Here is a 21,270-nt window from a genome sequence, read left to right as displayed (position 1 = left end):
TACTGCGGATAGCATCCAAAACTGACCATCTAGGAAGCTCAGTCTTTCCTTTTTCACACTGCCTGATAAGGTATTTCACCAAGCGCTGTCTGTAGTTTCGTTTGAAGCACTGTATTATACCTTGGTCGAGTGGTTGTGTCACACTTGTTGTATTTGGTAGCAAGAAGAGTAAGGTAATGTTTTCCAACTTCATACCATGAGCAGTATGTGTAGCATAGTTGTCCAACAATAACAAAATTTTGCGATTTAGAGTCGCCATTTTCCTGTCCAATTTTAACGACCACAACTGCAAAATTTTTGTGGTGACCCAAGCCTTACTGTTTGCCTCGTAATCTACTGGCAGGTTTTTTGCTGCAACATCTTTGAAACATATTGGCTTGGCAGACTTGCCAATAACCAAGGGTCGAAGTTTAGTACTGCCATCTTGATTACAACATAGTAAAACTGTAAGACGAACTTTACTGTGTTTACCGCCATGGCAGTTTTCACCTTTTACGGTTAGAGTTTTATTGGGCAACAGATTGTAAAAAAGCCCTGTTTCATCCATATTAAACACATCATGTGGTGCAAATTTACTTACGATGGTCTGTACTGACTGAAGCCAGTCACTCGTTGCTGTTTGGTCGACAGCTGCAGATTCGCCACAAATGGTTTTTGTGGCCAAATTATGCCTATCTTTGAAGCGTTGAAGCCATCCGTTGCTGCAATGGAAATCATCAATTCTGAGTCGCAGTGCCAGCTGATCAGCCTTTTCTTGGATAATAGGCCCGGAAATTGGAACTCTGGCGGCGCGCATCTGATGAAACCACTCCAGCAGTTTGGCCTCTAATTCGGAATGTTTACCGACGCGCATCCTTTTCTTAGTTTGATTACTACCTTTCCTGACCGCTTCTTCTATTTTATCTGCTTGCTTTAGAATTGTACTTAAGGTTGATTTTGATATACCAAACTCTTCAGAAAGTTCTGTTTTCGTTTTTTCACCCTGACGAACTGAATTTATTATCTTAATTTTCGTCTTCAATGCAATTTCCTTGCGTTTACGTTTTGCCTCCATTTTAATGTGTGTACGTACAAATTCTAAAGTTTAATAAAATTCTCACGAGATAATTCACTTAAACTTTCATTACAACGTACACAAATATTAAACGGGTTAGGCGTAATATATATTTTGATTTTATTGGTCCGGCACAGATTCAGGTATACAAAGGAAGTACAAAATCGAACGTAAATACAATCCCACGTGAAGTTCGATATATCGAATATTGTACAAACGCGAGTGATTTCTGAAAATATTGAACACACGAACGAGTGATTTTGAAAACATAAGAGTTAAAAACACACTTCGGACACTCAGGCGGGGCCGTATCTTTGTGGTAATCTTTGGTTCGTATTAAACGGTAAACATGACTGTTTGTTTATACGGAAGGGAATTGTTATTGTTCACTATACATAATAACGAGAATTTCGTATTAACCAAACAAATCTTCATTGTGTTTAATGGGCATATTTCACGGGGAAATAGTAATAGGTAATATTAACGAGTCGTTCGTAATAAGCGGGATAATATTAACGAGGTTTCACTGTACTACTATTAACTAAATATTATATTTCTATCCAATTTAGAATGCAATGGCTTCAAAAACAACAGGTATGGAATATCGATGATTTACTTTATTATCCATTTTTTCTTTCCATACAAACCATAATTTTTTTTATGTCATGGGTTGAAATATTGAAATAATTAAAACAAATTTCTATTTTTTCTCTAATACATTCTTGTTTAGTATTTTCAAACAACATGAGCACTTTGCAGAAACATTTGTTCCAGAAACATGTTGCTTCATGTGGTATCTGCAACAATTAAAAAAAGGAGTGTTGAAATGAAATGTATGCAGCATACATGAATTATACTTCACTTTTAAAAGTGAAGCACTAAATTAGTCCACATGTGTATATGTGTGATTGTCTCGAGCTTTTTGTGTTGTTTTCAGTCAGTGAGTGCCCTCTTCCAGATACTTTTGCTGGACTCTGGTGGGACATGCTGTGTTTCTCTGCGCTCATTTTCACCCGACGCTTTTTCATCAGCGGTTATTTTCTCCACCTCGTTAATGAAATCAAGGTCATGATAGCACTCTCTGATCGGTAAGTAGCTTTATTTCTATGCGTCGATGTAGTACGTTCACATAAATCTGATGGTGATCAAAACGTTTTGTTACTATGTTGCAATTGGTTTTTCAAAAAAAAATTCTTTCAAATAAATTATTGTATACTAAATATATTTTATTACACTCTAGGAAGTTTTTTTCTGTTCATTAGCTGTATGGACCAGAGGTGATAAATAATTAACATTAAAACAATATATAGAAAGTACTGATGATAGCATGAATTTAATTTTTTCTAGAGGAGCCTACTTGTATGAGAAATATCATGAGAAAAAAGCAGAGGATAGGTTGAGGAAAGAAGATGAATATTACGAAAGAGTACAAAGGAACATGGAACGACTTATCCAGAGACAAAAGAAAATTCAAGGTCCGAAATACCAGAAATCTCCCTGGCACTATGGAGGTAAGCTTTTATCATTATATATTCTTGCACTTTGGGTGGAATCCATTGTCAAGATACATAGTAAACAGTCTGACAAGTTTGGCTTGTAACCACTAGGTGCACGCTTGCATAAGTATATGTACAAAACTACAAAATAAAACAGTTGTATATGTAACCTCAAAAGATGATGTGGTTTGTGTCATTCTCGACTGAAATATACTTACTTTATCATCCATAACCAGTGACTTATTTAATGAACTAGTGCTACTTTGTGAGATAGAGTTTGTTCCTTAAGTATTATTTATATGAGTGATGAATTTATAGTAATGAAACAATAGTTGCTTTATAATGTATTGGTTGGCAAGGCACTTATTTTTTTTCTTTTTCTACTTTTTGAAGGATATATAAGTCAATAGCTGTACTAAATACTGTTGTCAATACCAGCACAAGTGTACAAGTAGTTTTTTTTTTGAGCTCCTCATTACTCCATAGGTACATGAACATACCAGGCAGACCAGTCACTTCTACACACGAAACTGGTTTCCATGCTAACTTTCACCATGTTAACTCATTGCTAATCCTTCACAACATAATTAGAGGCAAATTATGTGGTGAAGAGCAATAAAATGTGTTAATACAATTAGATAATTGTTCACGAAAATCCAGTTACCAACGTCTACACACGCACGGCCATGTTTTCAACTGACCAACATGCCACACGATAGTCTGTACCAAAAAAAAAAAGAGTCACCAACATTATAAAAAACATAACTAAGGCGTGAACATTCTGCCCACCAACAAAATTATTTTTGTTCTAATAGCTAAAGTTATCCAGGGATGGCGGTAGAAGTCTTCAAGGCTTGCTTGGTAGGGGACAGAGCTTTGACACAGGTCGAACCAAGTCTCCGTGGGTTGTTTTTACTGTAACAACTCTGACGACGCCATCCTTACCTGGACGTTCTTTAATAATAACCATCTGCCCTTCCTTGATGTTAACAGTGGGAACATTCCACTTCAACCGTTGATGGAGTGTATGGAGGTACTCGTATCGCCATCGTTTCCAAATATCTTGGTAATACTGAGTGATCAGCTCCCAGCGATTGAGTCGAGAGAGTGAACAGTCCGTTAAGTTTGCTTCTGGAACACTAACGAGCGGTGCTCCCGTTAAAAAGTGTCCTGGAGTCAAGACATCAAGTTCTCCAGGATCAATAGACAGGGGACATAGGGGTCTGGAGTTTAATACAGCTGAAATCTGAGCAAACAGGGAGGCTAATTCTTCGAAAGTAAGAGTTGTCTCACCTACCACTCGCTTCAGGTGCTGTTTCACAGACTTGATGCCAGCTTCCCATAGCCCACCAAAGTTGGGACTGAGAGGGGGGTTGAAATGCCATTCGATGTTATTGGCTGCCATATAGGCCTGAACATGAGGATCCCTTTCAGCCTGGAACAGCTGGCGGTAGGAATCCTGAATATGACGATGAGCAGCAACAAAATTGGTACTGTTGTCACTGTAGACATGTGAGGGCAATCCTCGTAGTGCAGTAAATCGTTTGAATGCGGCTAGGAAGGCGCCAGCAGTCAGATCGGTTACCAATTCCATATGTACTGCTCGAGTTGACATGCAGACAAAAAGACATAAGTACGTCTTGTAAGCTTGGCTTTTGCACAGTCGCATAGGCTTGGCTAGGAAGGGTCTGCCAAAATCAGTGCCCATGTGGAGAAATGCACGGATGTTGGAAAGACAAGAAGATGGCAAGGTGTTCATAATTGGTTGTGTTGCAGTGGGCCGAACCTTGAAACATGAAATGCACTGATGAAGTCGCTGTCGGACCAAGTTTCCAGCTCCCAATATCCAAAACTCCCGTAGGATCAAGCTGTGTGTCGTTAAGGGGCCTGGATGTAAATAGGTGGAGTGGTAATGATCTACAATCAAGGTGGATAAATGGCATTTTCTAGGTAACAGGATAGGGTGCTTAGCCTTTAACGAGACAGGAGCATTATGTAACCGGCCGCCCACCCTGAACACACCCTGGGAATCAAAAAATGGTGCTAGAGGTTGAAGAGGTTTAGAGCATGGCACACCCTTACCAACCCTGTCAAGATCATTCTGAAAGTGGACCTTTTGAATGTGTCTGACCCAAAATAGGAGAGCTTCCTGAAGTTCTACATTTGTCAGTGAGCCAGTACATACAGGCTTATGTAGCCAACCAAGTTTAGCTCTCAACACCCAGACTGTGACTCGTTTCAATCGTGACAGTGAGGAATACTTCTTCAGTGGTATAGCTGGATCCTCTGGTACTTGCTGCACCATCAAACACGCCAGTTGGATTTTCTTAAGCTCTGTTGTATCTTCAACACTGACCATGGGTGCTTTTGTTGGCCAGTCAGCTTGTGGTTCTGTCAACCAAGCTGGGCCAGAAAACCACAGTTGGTTGGTTACCAAGGCTTGTGGACTGACTCCCCTTGAAGCGAGATCGGCAGGATTGTTGTCGGATGAGACATGGAACCATGTGTTTGGAGAAATCACTCCTTCAATTTCAGAAACTCTATTAGCCACAAATGTTTTCAATTTGTATGGGGGCGTGCGGAGCCAGTTCAACACAACGGTGGAGTCAGACCAAGCAAACATAGAACATGTACCAAGCGACTTTTGGTAGAGCTTGTGAACATACTTCCACAAGCGAGACAGTAGTAGAGCGGCACACAGTTCCAGTCTTGGAATGGACACTGTCTTGAGTGGTGCAACCTTTGTTTTAGCAACCAGCAAATGAACAGTAACTGTGTTATCAGGTCCAATGCAGCGAACATAAATGACAGCAGCATAGGCAGTTAAGGAAGCATCACAGAATCCATGAAGTTGAATGTTGGATGCAGAACTGACCTGCAGACAATGAGAAATATTAACTTGGGCAACACATGACAGGTTGGACATGTATCGCTGCCATCGTTCTGCTATATCGGCCGGGACTGGGTCATCCCATGATAACCCAACTGTCCACAATTGCTGCAATGTCACCTTGGCTAGGATTATGACAGGGGCCAACCAGCCAGCCGGGTCATAGATGCGAGCAATAGCTTATAACATGTTTCACTTTGTAGGAGGTCCATGTTTTGTAGCCATAGTGACATTGTAGCTGAAGGACTCTGTCTTGGGACACCACTGAAGACCCAATATCTTCACGGAGGGACATACTCCATCACTGAAACTTCTGCTGGTGGAATCAGGCAAGTCTGAAACTTCAGTTAATAGGGATGGATGATTAGAAGCCCACTTGTGCAAGTTAAACCCCCCTTTCTTCAGTAAGGAAACCAATTCTTCTTTCAACTGAATTGCTTCTTGAAGTGTTGATGCACCAGTTACAATATCATCAATGTAAGTATCATGAACAATAACCTTAGCTGCCAATGGAAAGTCGTTACCTTCATCTGCTGCCAACTGTTGTAACACACGGAGTACCTGGTAAGGAGATGATGTCACACCATATGTAACAGTGTTCAGTTGATAGATCTGAGGTGGGTCACTAGGAGTTGACCGCCATAAAATACACTGGTACGGTCTGTCGTCAGGGTGGATTAAAATCTGCCTATACATTGTTACGATATCAGTGGTCAGAACAATAGGGAATAGCCTAAATCCCAGAATAACATCAAGGATATCCTTTTGCAACTTAGGGCCTGACAGGAGAGCATCATTGAGCAAATTACCTCCGATGGATTTGGCAGATGCATCAAACAAAACTTAAACCTTTGTTGTGGTACTAGCTTCTTTTATCACAGCATGATGAGGAATTACATACTTCGGGGTCACCAAATTGTTATTATCATGATTTGATGACATACAAGTCATGTGTCCAAGTTCAACATAATCTTTCATGAAGGATCTATATTGATCTTGCAGGTCTAGGTCCTTTTGTAGTTTTGATTCAACTTTTTTTAGGCGAGTCAAGGCATGTCTCTGAGACTCCCCTAATGGTATTAGCGGATTGCGAAAGGGGAGTCTGAGCATGTAGCGGCCATCTGTAGTTCGAGTATGCAGACGAAAAATATCTTCACATATCAAGTCTTCTGCAGAGATAGGGCACTTGTTAGGAACTTCTTCAATTTCCCAAAATTGTTTAAGAGTTGCATCCAGAGATGAGTCAGTTCTTACAAGACAGAATGACAACTCAGTAGAACTGCTCTCGCAACCAGCACGCCCAGTGATGACCCATCCAAACAAGGAATGAAAAGCACTAGGGTTACCTGGTAGGCGAGATCCAGTCATCACTTCCGCCACGAGATCAGCTGCCAGCAACATGTCAATAGGTCCTGGTACTGCAAACCCTGGATCTGCAAGTGTGAGTCCTTGCAAATGATTTAACTGTGTAGTGTAAATGGGTACCAATGGATGTGCATGGGTAATGTTGGTTAGGATGATTGCGTCAATAATAAACAATACGTCATCTTGACCTACTGGCTTGATTTCACACACTGTTAGACCCTTATTGTTCGGAACATGAGATTTACCAACTCCAGACACTGATACTGATGACTGCTGTCGTGGGAGACCCAAGCGCTTGAAACATGACTCAGTGATGAAAGAGGTCTGCGAAGTTCCATCTAATAATACTCGCACAGGCTGAAAGTTACCAGATGCATCACGTACATGCACGATAGCAGTTTTATGGAGTATTGTGGTTGCTACCGGACTGGTAGTAGGTGGACTTACTTCTGCTGCACACATTGATACCTGCACATTAGATTCTGATGCGGTAGGTTCGTCACACTGTGTCGTTTCTGAAGGTTTTTCTGGAAAGTGAAGTAGTGTATGATGCTTACGCTGAAACTGCTGAAATGAATACTTGGAATTGCACCTGCTACTGCTGTGATGTGGTCTCAAACAATTGAAACAGAGGGTATTTGTTTTCACCCATTCCACTCTCTTTGCAACAGATTTTGACAAAAATGTGCGACACATCTGAATCCAGTGAGAACCATCACAAAATAAGCATTTCACTGTTAGTGGCGAGTTCACAGACACTAACGTTGAACGTGGAGTGTTGACACTCTTGTACCCACTTGTATTGCCTGTACGGGATTTGAAATTCAAAGGTTGAGACTTGGAGAACCCAGGTTGGGAGTGAGATGTTGTGACTAGGTTGACGTTGACTTTAGCTTGGGCTTTCTTTTCAAGGAACCTCAACAGTTCTTTATGGGTAGGTATGTCCTTGTCCAAGGTCATTTCAAAGGATTGTCTAGTAGAAGTATCCAACTTTTCCAACAAAATATTTAACAAGAGAAAACTCCACTGGCTTACTGGAAACTTGTGGTCACTCAGAGCATTTAATGACTCATTAACTGCACTAACAAATTTTAACAATGACTCGGGCGAACTTGAGTGAACAGTGGGCAAATGTAACAAACGTTGCACATAAGTGGTGGCAACGATGCGCACACTTCGATACCTTTTGTCCAACAAGGTCCATGCTGTGTCAAAAGTTTCATTAGTAAAACTAAGACCACTGACCATGTCACGAGGTTCACCCCTGAGACAGCCCAACAGATAGTGTAACTTTTGTATTGGGCTAAGACCTGGTGTCTGGGTAATAATGGACACAAATAATTCTGCAAATGTTGGCCACTCTACCCGGTCGCCCGCGAAGGTAGGTAGTGGGATACTCGGCAATGTAGCTGGAGTAGTTATGTGGCCGTTGCACATGTTTGGAGCTGTACTATTTACCGTTGCTTTCGTTTGAAGACATTGATAGGCCTTGCGAAGTTACCGAAATACAGCCTCATACAAGGTAAATTGTTGTTTTAACGCATCAACTGATGTCCCTTCGGGAGGACTAGCACACAATATTAAATAATTTGAAAACAGTTCCGTTTTAACTTCAGCGATTTCTTCGTAAATCAGCATGAAATCATCCCACTTCGTGTCATCTTGAATCGCTGCATCATATAATCCACTCGCTTCGTTTACCTTCGCCATCACATGGTTGAACATTAAATACTGCTTGTTGTTGCTTGTGGTCGCCATATTGGTTGTTTAGTTGTAGCACTTTAAACGTGAATGTTTTATAGTTCTCTAAAAAAAAAAGATATTACCAAGAATAAGAAGCTTTATGTTTCATGTAGTAGGTCACTCGCAAATTCTATTTTTTATTTATATTTTTTTAATTTACACACACAATGGTTCAACATTACGTCCCGTTAAATGTGATTTTTTTGTAAATAACACGGACGAATGCGGCGACGAATTGTTTGATTTCCCGATCGCAAACACGAAACGTAACATATCCGTGCCGGAGGACCAAAAAATGTTAATACAATTAGATAATTGTTCACGAAAATCCGGTTACCAACGTCTACACATGCACACACACGCGGCCATGTTTTCAACTGACCAACATGCCACACGATAGTCTGTACCAAAAAAAAAAGACACCAACATTATAAAAAAAACATAACTAAGGCGTGAACAAAATGTAACACCTAAATGTATGGCTAAACACAAATTTCAAAAATATTCACTTGAATTATCCAATTCTTTACATTAAAATGTAAATTAAATTTTTAAACTTTTAATCTAGCCATTTATTTAGAAAACTTAAACATTTATGTACTATACATAAAAATGTTTTGGTAAAAACTTGATTAACATTTAAGTAAACTAAAGAAGTTAATATCTAATGCATCATGAGGAGATGCCTAAGGAAATTGGGCTTCTAATGTAGCATGTTGATTTTTTAAATTTATATTAATAGTATTGTAGTAATAATATGCTTAACAAAAGGAAAAATTCAAAATTGAAACATGTCAGTAGCAGAAAAAAATTAGAGCCACTCAATGAATGTATTGTAATTTTTTTCATATGGGTTCAGTGCTAACAAATTACATAAATTATTAGTTTTAATGGTGTAGGGTTTTGTTTTTAAACATAATATGTATATTATGTATATCACAAACTGAGTAATTTTATACATTTATTCACAATATAATATTACAAACTTAAAATAAATAAATAAAAATAACATTTTAAAAGTAAATGGATAAAAAATATGTGTAATATTTTTTAAACTATAAAACTAAAATCTTTGCTCTGCTTATAATGTAAGGAAAAAGTGGTTCTTTAGTGGATGAAATAATTATATTTAATATTATTCAAAAAAATGTAACTTCATTGTTACCTGTAGAGTGTAGGTGCAATAATGAAGTGGATAGAATGTCAGGCTTGTATGAGAAAAATTTCTAAAAACAATATTACCTGTACACTTCAGTGGACTGTCCCAACAGCTCTAGCGCCCCAATAAAAGCAATTAAATCCCAAACACCCAACACTGATGTAATCCTGTACATTTTTACAGATGGTGCTTTATATATTAGTTTTATCACAAATTAAATGTATGTGATTTCTGGTATTTGAAACTTGCAATGTACATGCATTTACGGAGATGCACGATGAATGTTGATGATTTCTTGATATCATCATAGTTGATTCAAAAGTTTAGTTTAATAGAAGTTAAAAAAGGTTAAATATCTATAAAAAAATTTAATAGGTAAAGACTTTTTGAAATGTTATAGTTTTTATTTTGTATTAATCTGTTAAATAAGGGATGTTTTTCTATCGGCATGTAAAGGCTTGGTAATTTTCTGTTATTGTTTATCTCTGTCTTAATACAGAGTACAATGATTCAATTATGTGTTGTTTTTAAAATCTCAACTCATGTGGGTTCACAGTAAGACGTAATTTTGTTAGTAGTGTGTGTGCTGTCTATAACAATAATTATCATCGTCTGTGGTGTGTCCTCAGTAATACGTCAAGGTAACTACTACATGTTTACGACCCCTGAAGAAGATATGCTAGAACAAGAAGAAACCAGTGAAGAGACAATACTTTCGAAACCAACAGCTGAAGATGTTAGTGCACTGCCTGAAACTTTTGTCTCTGTTTGAATAAGTATTGTTTTAAAAATGTGAGAGAGCCCCATTAGTACCAATTAATTCCAAACAACTCAACATTTTTTATTTGTCTTAACATAAAAGTTAAATTTTTGCATATTTTAAGTATTCAATATTACACCATCAACAGTCTGAGCTATTCCCACTTAAACGTAATGGGATTGATTGTGTCATCAGTTATTTGTGCAAGAACCGGTGCACAAGGTATGTAGTACATACCATCGGGCAGGCCACTTGTCTGAGATGATATTTATGTTAACCAAAAATTGTCAAAAATGCCTAACTTATTTACTGAAATTATGGACAAAATTATTTTATGATTCCTGTTTAAAACATTTTCTAACACATTTTACTCCTATATCAGTTAAAAATATTTAATATATGCTATATTAATTCTAATGTAGTTATTTATTGGTCCTCCACTTGTAACCTACGTCATTTTACATGGAAAGTAGGTGGGATGGAGCTCAGCCAGGCAGTGCAGTTAATGGTCATTGAGGTAGGTCTGGCAACTAACAGCACTAGTAGTAGTGGAACCCATTATTAACATTGTTTTAAATGGGAGTTTTGAGTTTTTAAAAAATTTGTTTAGTTTTAAATGTCATCTACAGTTTAGGACTTTTGATTTATTTTGGAGCTTTGTAAAGGTTATATGCATAGCTATAACTTGTAATTTTGCCACAATTAACAGTTAAAAGTTGGAATGTTGATAATGCGGATCCTAAACAAACTGGAATCTCCCATAAAAAAGCATGTTTTAAAAGTTAAGTGCGTATTTTAATCAAGAATATTCATGTGCTATACATTTTTATCTTCAACCAAGTGCCATTCTTTGAAATGTGATTTTTAGTTGGTAATCTAACAAAAGAAGGTTCCAAGTCAACGCTCACCAATTTGGTTAGAAATGTGTTAGTAGAACCAGGTCAACATCCTAATATATCGCGCCTGAGTGTGCTTTAGGAAGCGAGAAAAAGCTTTTTAAATATTTTAAAATAGTGTTTGACAGATATTTATTTTAACAGTTTTTCAAGTGCGCAGTGTGGTTCAGTGGTCAAGCACATGGCCTGGTAATCAGTGGACTGGGGTTTGAATCCCACTAGTACCATATTTTTAATATTAATTTTTTTTCTCACAATATGAAAACTATTAAATATGGTATTTATATATATTTGAATCTATATGACCGTGGCCAGAGCCATGTGCTCCGAGCGCACGAAAGAGAATAAAGAAATAGGATCAAATGGGATTATAACAACAAAAAAACAATGCTATTGAATGACAAAAGTTAAAATCGCAAACCACGCTCTACAATAAATAAAATTCAGAAATGTATCATTGAAAACAATTCCTGTTTAATTATATTAATTAACTAAATTACAGTAAACTTTACTACATTGAATATATTATATTAAATATTTACATTTAACTGTTTAAAAATATTTAATTTCTGTAAATAATAGTTTAATAAATATTTAATTTTTGTAAATAATAGTTTAATATTGCAAAAAAAAACAGATGGTACCAGTGGGTATGGAACGTGAGCCGTTAGGTTGCCAGGCCATGTGTTTGACCACTGCACCATGCCACTGACTTGTCAGTTAGTGAAAAAATATCCGTTAAAAATTAAAATCTACTTTAAAATCTTAAAAGATTATTTTCTAAATACATTAAAAATTGTTTCAATTACAAGCATTTCTAGTGTTCTATTTTGTTTTTGTAGTTTATTTTTATTATAAATTTTAATTCTCCCCATGCTATGGTCTTGAAGCATAACATATTTTTTTATTAATATTTTTTAACCTTGAAATGCATTCTCATTGGTGGCTATTTTTACGTTTTCATGCATTTTGAAAGCGTAAGAGAGACATTAGTGAAATTTTCCGAGAAATCCATCTCTGTCTCCGTTTCTGTGCCATTGTAAAACAGACATAAAATAGCAAGCCATTCGCTCTCACCACTTCAACGTAACTAACAAAACTTTTATGGCATTGTTACAGATTAGGCATTTACCAAGCACCCAAACGAACAAAAATATAGTTATCTGGGAAAACATTTCAAAAATAAAGACTTAATTAGGAATAATATCAAATATACACAAAACTCCCATTTAACACAATGTTAATGATGGGCTCCACTACTACTAGCACCGTTAGTTCGCAGGCTGCTGCGAGCTTCACTAAGCTGACGAGACACGTCAAGGCAAAAGAATAGGAAGTTGCCAGACCTATCTTAATGACCGCGGTTAGATGTATCAAAACTATAATTATAAACTTTAATTAGTTTACTTTATTAAGTAATATCTATGACTTTTATGTTCCTCTTAAGTTTTTTTTTTTTTAAGTTTTTTTTATATGGGAAACATTTAAGGTTGAAGCAGCTATAATTTTAGATTTTCCTATGACATTATGTTCTTTCTAAAACCAATTTTGTTTTTATAAATAATCAGTAATAGGTAGAGACCTAAAAAAGAAATGATTCATTCTTAAAGAATATTTTTGACCTGATAATGTCTTATAAATCGATGAACGCCGGCTGCACACACGAAAAATTGTCATGTTCCACCTGAGCCAAGCGTGCAAGAACCGGCCAACCACCGTGTGAGAAAATCTTCTATAATATCAAACAGGTTAAGGCGGGCTTTTTAACTAATTGTTCGTTATTATATTTAAACAAATTATTTAAATTAAATTTTAAAAAATGTAATTAATATTTAAAAAAATTTAAAATATGCAGTTTTTAATCAATGTTTTGTTATGACGTTATCACGTAAAATTATCGTCCGTAAACCGATTTTACAGACAACCCCCTTTTTTTCTTCTTAAAACCTGTGTTTATTTTTCGCAAAATTCTCAATAAAAAGCAATGTTATTTTATTTTTATGTGCACTTTTGAGAGCATTTAATTTTAAAAAATTCAACTATAACATAACATAAATTCTATTTTCAAATTGTTTTATCTTACTACATTCAAAATTAAAAATAAAGTTTAAAACTAAATAGTGTTGAATTTTGTAATCAAAAGACAGCATACTGATCTCTTCATCACTGCTTTCTTTCAGGCTCTGCCTTCTGTCTGTGACAACTAAGTTGTAGTGACTAAGTGACCATTCAGTGTCAACATTGTTTAAAGGTCTACAAACAGCACGCAGGACTGTTATTCCAAACTGATTTTAATTTATACTCTGAGAAGGCAGCACTTTAAACATATATGTATATGTGCTTTTCTGTTGCCAATCTCTTGCACATCTTCTATAAGAGATTTGTAGACCTTGAAAATCCTGAAATGATGGAGTTCAGGAATAGTTTTTATTAGTGAAATAACATCCTCTGACTTATTAAGGATGATTTTCTTTGAGTTAAAGCACTTATTTAAAGTCCTGAATACTGGTGTGGAAGGTCATTGTTTAATATAATTAATCATTACCATTTCAGTATTTTTTCCTGGTGTTCACATGTTCATCACTTTTTATGTGCTTTACAACGGAAATTATGATTTAATTTCTTCAAACGTAACACAGCAGTTGTAGTATTTACTCATTAGTGTAACCGCATGGATGCGTATCTAATCACCGTCATTTTAAACTCATTAGCTTGTTGCCTTTCACTAACCACATTTTTTGACAATTTTTATGTGAATGAATTAACATTTAAGACTAGAAATGTTAATAACATTGTTATCCACACTGTTAATCTATACAAGCAGGCGGTTATTAAAAAATAATTTGGCTGCTGCAGTATATTAGGCGTTCAGAAAGCAAATGTATAAACAATAGTAAAGAGTGCAGGGATAGACGGAAGTGGCTTATGTAGACGGATGAGAAGAGGGACTGCCTTCACAGCGAGACCAAAGAGGTTTAGGAAGGGAAAAGGATCCTGTGATGGCTCCATTAGCATTCTCTCTCTCTCTCTCTCTCTCTCTGTCTCTCTCTCTCTCTGTCTCTCTCTCTGTCTCTCTCCCCCCTCCTTTTTACATTATTTTTTTTTTTTAGTATATATTCTTCAAGGATGACTTTTTAACAATAAAAGCAATTTGACTAACTTTTTTAATTAAGTCTTTAATATTCCGGTCATTCATCAAATCCCGGAAATCACCTGATTCAATAACTAATCCTAATTCCAGATCTTCATCATCATCTACATCAGTTTTGATGGGTTCATTTGGAGCAGTGTTCACGTATTTTTATATATAATAAATCTCAGACAGCTAAGTGAATGCAGTGTGCAAAACAAACTTGGTGCTCAACATTGACATGTTTTCCAACCTGTAGCATAACATTTCGACCATCAGTTACCATTGCCACAATATGGGTGTCTAGTGAGATGTCGAATTCAGAAAGGCGCTCTTTTAAGATACGAACACAAGTCTCGGGTGTCAATGATTCGTCAATACAAATGAGTCTTAAATTCCAATATTTTTATCTGAATGAACATTTATTGTCATATATCTTTTATTAAAATTGGATATCCATTTATCAAAACTCAAACAGAATAGTTTTTCTTCATTTTTTGTGACTCTAACTGACAACACGATTGCGGATTGTTGAAGCATATTGAAGTAAATTTGAGTAACCTTTTGATAATAACAATCCTCATAAAACTTTCGAAGTTACAAATACTTTATAAGGGAAGCCATCTAGAGCAGTCATTTGGGCTAAAACATAGTCGAGAGTATCAGTTTTACAAAATAGTTTGCAACTGAACTGCTTTTTCCTTTCAAGGGCGGTTCTTCACCACTTTGGCCAGTTGACGGAGATGCCTTTGTAAGATCTACTGTAATGGAATTTTTTGAATATAGATGAGTATGTAATCCTTTGGTGGATCCTCCTAAGGTTTTCTGTATAGCTGGTCAATTCTTACATTGCACTGTATTACCCTCTTTGGCAACTAAGATGTGACTCCACAGTGATGAAACATCTCCATATTTTTTATGTTTAACATAAAAACTTTCTTTGGATAGTGACTTTGTTTACTTCTTCTTCATGGACCTAAAAATAATAAAAAGCTTAAAGTCTACAGCATAACCTCTCAGAACTGCAGAAATTAATATCTGTTTATAACCTTCATTCACACATATTATATTACTGTCTAACAATCCTAAATAATTAATGTCCACTAATTAACTACTAATATAATAATAAATACAACTTATATGATATATCATGACTTTTTTACATCTTTTCACAAGTAGTGAAGCACAACATAACCGTCTGATCGTCGGTGAAAATGCAGACTTACTAATCAAATCACCTGGCAAAACAAGATAGCCGACAATATAACAGGTTAAATGTGTGCGTTTCATTGTATGCAATATTTTTATAACAATTGTTAAAATATTTGTTAATCCTGAAAACCTCGGAATTTGTCAGATTTAATCTAGAAGTTTTCAGGACTGGAATATGACCGGGATTCCGGAATCCCGAGATTTAGGATCCCGGGATTGAATCCTCTAAGAGTGTGGTTTTTCAACTAAGCTCATCCACCCTTAAGAGATATGTATTTCAAAGATTATAAAGAAAACAACAGCAGTCAAAACAGGCATAATAAATGCAGTTTAGATGCGGTGTGTCTAGATTTTCAACAAAACTCTTCCAGTCATTGGCCTGGCATGTGACGATACGGTTATGGTTCTCGATGTTGTGGAGAAGAGGTACAATACACGAGCACAGCAAGAAACGCAAAATTCGTGAAAATGACAAAAAAATTAGAAAATCACATTTGACTTCAAAACATACAAATCACATTATTTTTCTAGTTTTTCGTGATCGCAATTTTTTTGAGGTCCCTAAATTCACATAAATTCTAGTTCGTAAATTTATCATGTTTCTGCATATAAAACTTAACATGCAGAAATATCCTGTCTATGTTAAATATAGTCATCAAAATACAGTGTATTCAACACTATTTATGGTTTATTTAGCTGTATTTCCGAGAGCTTTTCTGGTGCCACTTCATCAGTATGGGTGATTTACATGGCTTACTTTAAAACATGAAGCGGTAGGTGTGGATGGAAAAAATTAGTGTGTCTGCAGAAATGCAAGTTTTCAGAAATAAAGCATGAGAAAAGTAAAAGTAAAAGTAAAGAATGGTTGCCTGGGCCTAAGAATAAAGAGGGGGAGAGGGCAACCTTGTTGGAAAAAAAATACATTCTCCCACACATTTCAAAGTGTTATCTTGACTCATCTTTCACATCTGTGCTGGTTCATAAGGCAGTCAAAAATAGCATAACTGATGCAGCCTAGAGGCAGTGTGTATAGTTATTCAACTAAGCTCTTCCTATTACTGACAGTGTTCAGGAAGAAGTATATAACAGCGGCACAGCAGGGCATATTAAATCTGTTAAATATACTAAACATTTTGTAGAGACCTTTTTGGTTCATAGTTAATTTTGCAATAAGTTTTATTCTTTTTTTTCTGCGATGACCTGTTTTTCAAGATACTTTTGTCAAGAAAGTTGTGAAAAGTGGGTGCATATTTTTGTATGAATTCATGTAAAAGATTAAAAAATTTGTAAAATTACTCTTTAACTTTCAGCATCAAAAATCACTTTTTTTTTTTTTCAGGTTATCACAATCATGAATTCATCAGCTCTCCAGTAATTGGTCTTATCCACTTTTGCTCAAATTTGAAATACATTCAGGATATTAATTTTTTATTTTAAAAATAATAACTGCGTGTTTATATGTTCGGATAATAAGTATTTTTTTATTGGTTACAAATCAGGGCACTATATTAGTAGCAAACACAATCATTTCTTTGATATTTTCTGTAAAGTAAAATAATATAATACTTTTAACTCAAATTTCTGAATTTCACTTCAAATATTTTCCTTTGAATATCAGATCTTTCTAAAATTAATGATTTGGTGGTTTTTGAGGATTGGAGGATTTTATTGGCACAGTCCTATAAATAAGTTCACTGTCAATGCATCAGTGCAATTGTTCAAAACACTGCAGTTTTGTGAAGCACATACAGAAAATGCTAACTTTGAAAAAAAATTTTCTCAACCAGGTATTGACAACTGCTTTCAAGACAGGCATGGGGAAAGAGGCTGTAGTGGGCGACATACGTCAAACAAGGAAGTTTGTAAGTGGCTGCCTATATTTGTAGCTGTGGTTTCATGTGCTTCTCTTTGCATCTTTGCTTTTAATTTTTATTTATGTATTAATTTATTTATTTATGTATTTATAGATGAGTGGTGAAGGTTCTTCCAAACTAAAACAACTTGGATAGAACAAGTTTGTGCAATGGTAAAGCACTTATTTGCACTCTAGAGGGCACAGGTTTGAATCCTGGTCTTGCCACCATGATTTTGTTTTTCCATGGTTTTCCCAAATCACTCCAGAAAAAGGCTGGTGTTTTCGTTTTATGGATCATGGTCAGTTTTCTTTTCAAAAATCTGTGGTTTATGTAGCTGTGTGTTTACCATCTCTGTTGACTTCACAGTCGACGAGATGTTGCACTTGTTCATTACTCATTCATCATTCCTTGAGGTATCTGTGAATTGTGAATGGGTAATGTCAGTGGTGAGAAATCTTTCAAAACCTACTGGTTATCTACTTCATTCATATTTCCCAGGCGCCAGGACCTGAACCCATTACATCTGTAAATGAACCTAAGTTGCAGTGCCCAAATTGCCAGTTATGTCATTTCTGTACCAACCCAAACTCACACAAAACCATTAACAACAGTTTTTGCAGGAAAGCAAAACTCCATTTTATAAGTTATGCCTTTCAGACTCAAAACTAGGATGGTGAGTTACTACAAGGACGTTCCGAAAGTAAGTTTTATAATTTATTCTTCACACTGAAACTTTAATTCCAAAAATACATACATCATGACATCTTGAACTATATACCTTGCATTATTTTTCGACCATGTCACCAGCGACATTGAGACATTTGTCGTAGCATGCAATCAGTTTGAAGTAACCACTCCGACAAAACTCTGTGCCCTGGGATGCAAGGAATTGATGCACAGCTTGCTCCACCTCAGCATTGTTTTGGAAGTGACGTCTCCAGAGTGTTGCTTTCAATGCAGGGAATAGGTGAAAGTCCGATGCGGCAAGATCAGGGCTCCAGGCCGAGTGATCCAATCTCACCTATTCGAAGAGAAGAATATGATCTTGCGTGAGCCTTGCTGGGTTTGGTGTTGCATTGTCATCCAAGATAACAACAGCTTCACTCAAGAGCCCTGATCTCTTTTGTCAAAAGGTGAACCTGAGTTTGACGAGGGTGTCACAGTAGCTTGCCGCATTGATGGTCCCTTGATGGAGTAAATCAAGTATAATCACACCTTTCATGTTCCAGAACACTGTAGCCATAACCTTTACTGCGTTGGGTGACACTTTGATTGTTTTCCTAACTGGTGAACTGGGATGCTTCCACGTCATTTAGACGGCATTGGTTTCTGGGTTTAATTAGTGCACCCCTGTCTCATCGCCTGTGATGATTCTGAACAGGAACTCATTTCCCCATCGCGCGTACCACATCAAGTGATTGAGGCTGATTCCCATTCTTGCACTCTCGTGATCCGGGGTAGATTTCTGGGCACCCATCTTGTAGTCACTTTTTGGTAACCCAACACATCATGAAGCATGTGACGGACTTGAGCACTAACAATATGCAGTATGGACGCCAAGTCTGACACCAATATGCACCTGTCCGCTAATATCATGTCCTGTACCTAGCAATGTTGTTTTCATTCATGGATATGGAGGGACGCCCACTTCGACCTTCATCCTCCACACACTACCTTCCTTCACTGAACATGCAACACCAGCAACCAACCCTTTGACGAGACATGACCTCTTCACCATACACAGTCTGTAGGCGTTCATGGATGACGGGCACACTAGTCACACGTGCCCATTCATACCGGATAACAGCACGCACTTCCATTGTCAGTACACGTCTGTCTGCCATCGTAAATTGTACTCAAATAACCTTGGGCATGCTGGTCTGCTGTTACTCTCTCTTCTTCGGCGCTCTGTGCATGCATCATTCCTCCTCCGCTGATACTATTTCCATCGTTAAACCAGCAATGGGTGTGGATATATGGCAATTGTTTGTTTTTTTCACCTGGTGTACCATCTGCTCTTTTGAAAAAATTACGAAACTTACTTTCGGAGCGTCCTTCGTAGTTTTGGAAGAGACATGGTGGTTGAGTGGTCAAATCACTTGCTTCTCACCAAGAGTCGAACCAGAAAATTTTTGCAAGTGTAAAACGTGGCAAACGTGTCAAAGTGATGGTGAGTTTTCCTTGAAGTAGTCCTATTGCCCCGTTCATGCATTCCATCAATGTTTCTCTTTCTCTTCACCACCTGACACCATCAATGACCACCCTGGTGTCAACAAGACATTTTGTCCGCATACAGTTTGTTGATGCTGATTCCGGAAAGACATTTCATTCTTACATGTAATTAGAACTGTTCTGATACCCTGATACAATTACAGGTCTCTCGATACCACACAAATACCTTATACTACAATAAACATTTACAATTGCTGTACTATATGATTATATAATTTAAACATATTTTTTGTTTAGTAAGTTTGGGAAAGTAAATTTTTTGTACCCAAGTTCCAAGCAAGTTTATTCAAAATTGAGAATTTTTTTTTATTATGCAAACATCTTAATTTTTATTTACTTGTTTTTAAACAGTTTCTATGTTAATAATTTTTATTATTTTCCTTTACAAATTAAGGAAAAATAATTGACAAAAGATAAAAATATTACTGAAACTATGACAAATAAACACTGTAAGTATTTAAAAAAGATCAGAGTTCTGATTATATTTTATCCAACACCTTCAATACTTGTGCCTATCAATACCTTGGTATTTGCCAAGAGCTGAATATCGGTGAATATCAGGATTATTGGGTATCGGAATAGCCCTACATGTAATGCATTTTGGCTACCAGCACATCAACACCTGTAGAGTTTACCTTTGCAAATATTTATCATCACCCTTGGGTGCTTCAGCTTTCGTACGCCTCATTAATATCCTTAAGAATTCCCTAATTTTTTTTATTGGATAAGAGCCTTTAAAAGTCCTTAAATTTCACTAATAATCCTTAATAACTCCTTAATAAAGACTGATAGTTTGCAAATAATGGTTAAACACAGGTATCTTAATTTTATTTTGTTTCCTACTTGCCAGCAAACAACACATGCACAATACAATTTGCGAATTTCAGGCCACATGATAAAATTTTATGTGTAAAAATGTTTTGGATTTGTTTTTCATAATTATCATTTCACATTTAAAGTAAAAAGGTGTTTTTTAGTGTCTTACTTTGAGCTTATAAAGTAAAGGTAATTATTGATCAAATTAAATGATAGGGCTAAAAATTTCAGATAGACATTATTTGGGTTAGATATGTGTACCAGAGACAATCCTGGACAATATAGGCTTATCAATAAGAATTACTCTAACCAGCAAAATTATTTTTTGTGCATTAACTATCTATTTAACATAATTTTCTTGAGGTATTTTGTGATATTAAAAATGGTTTTCTACCTCTTGATAATGGATTTCATATGAGGGTAAAAACATTATGCTTCTAATGTCCAGCCTGGCAGGAATTGAAACTAGCTCACCCTGCCCGTAACAACGTGTATACTGCTGTACAGTCAGTCTTGTTTGCAGCTAGCATTTCACACTGTCTTGTGTTTTTTCAGACAGAAGTTGGTACCCGGGAGCCCGAAGAAACACCGGAGGAAACTCCTGAGGAATCTGGCAAGTTTTATTCTCATGTCCCCCCCCCCCCCCCCCCCCCCCCTTTTT

The 21,270-nt window shown here is 36.5% G+C and overlaps 1 protein-coding gene across 1 annotated transcript in view; it reads left to right on the top strand.

Annotated features, from left to right (window-relative positions):
* LOC134527075 (piezo-type mechanosensitive ion channel component-like) overlaps positions 1-21,270 on the top strand; it is a 252,374-nt gene that overhangs the window by 139,633 nt on the left and 91,471 nt on the right. Inside the window, exons 24-28 of the mRNA XM_063359411.1 lie at positions 1,992-2,142; positions 2,402-2,565; positions 10,337-10,443; positions 17,493-17,567; positions 21,165-21,222. Coding sequence (XP_063215481.1) covers positions 1,992-2,142; positions 2,402-2,565; positions 10,337-10,443; positions 17,493-17,567; positions 21,165-21,222 — 555 coding nt within the window. The remainder of the gene's footprint in view (positions 1-1,991; positions 2,143-2,401; positions 2,566-10,336; positions 10,444-17,492; positions 17,568-21,164; positions 21,223-21,270) is intronic.

The sequence above is a fragment of the Bacillus rossius genome, chromosome 1 (genome assembly GCF_032445375.1).
Source record: "Bacillus rossius redtenbacheri isolate Brsri chromosome 1, Brsri_v3, whole genome shotgun sequence".
Taxonomy (NCBI): domain Eukaryota; kingdom Metazoa; phylum Arthropoda; class Insecta; order Phasmatodea; family Bacillidae; genus Bacillus; species Bacillus rossius.
This window is presented reverse-complemented; position numbering and strand designations above follow the sequence as displayed.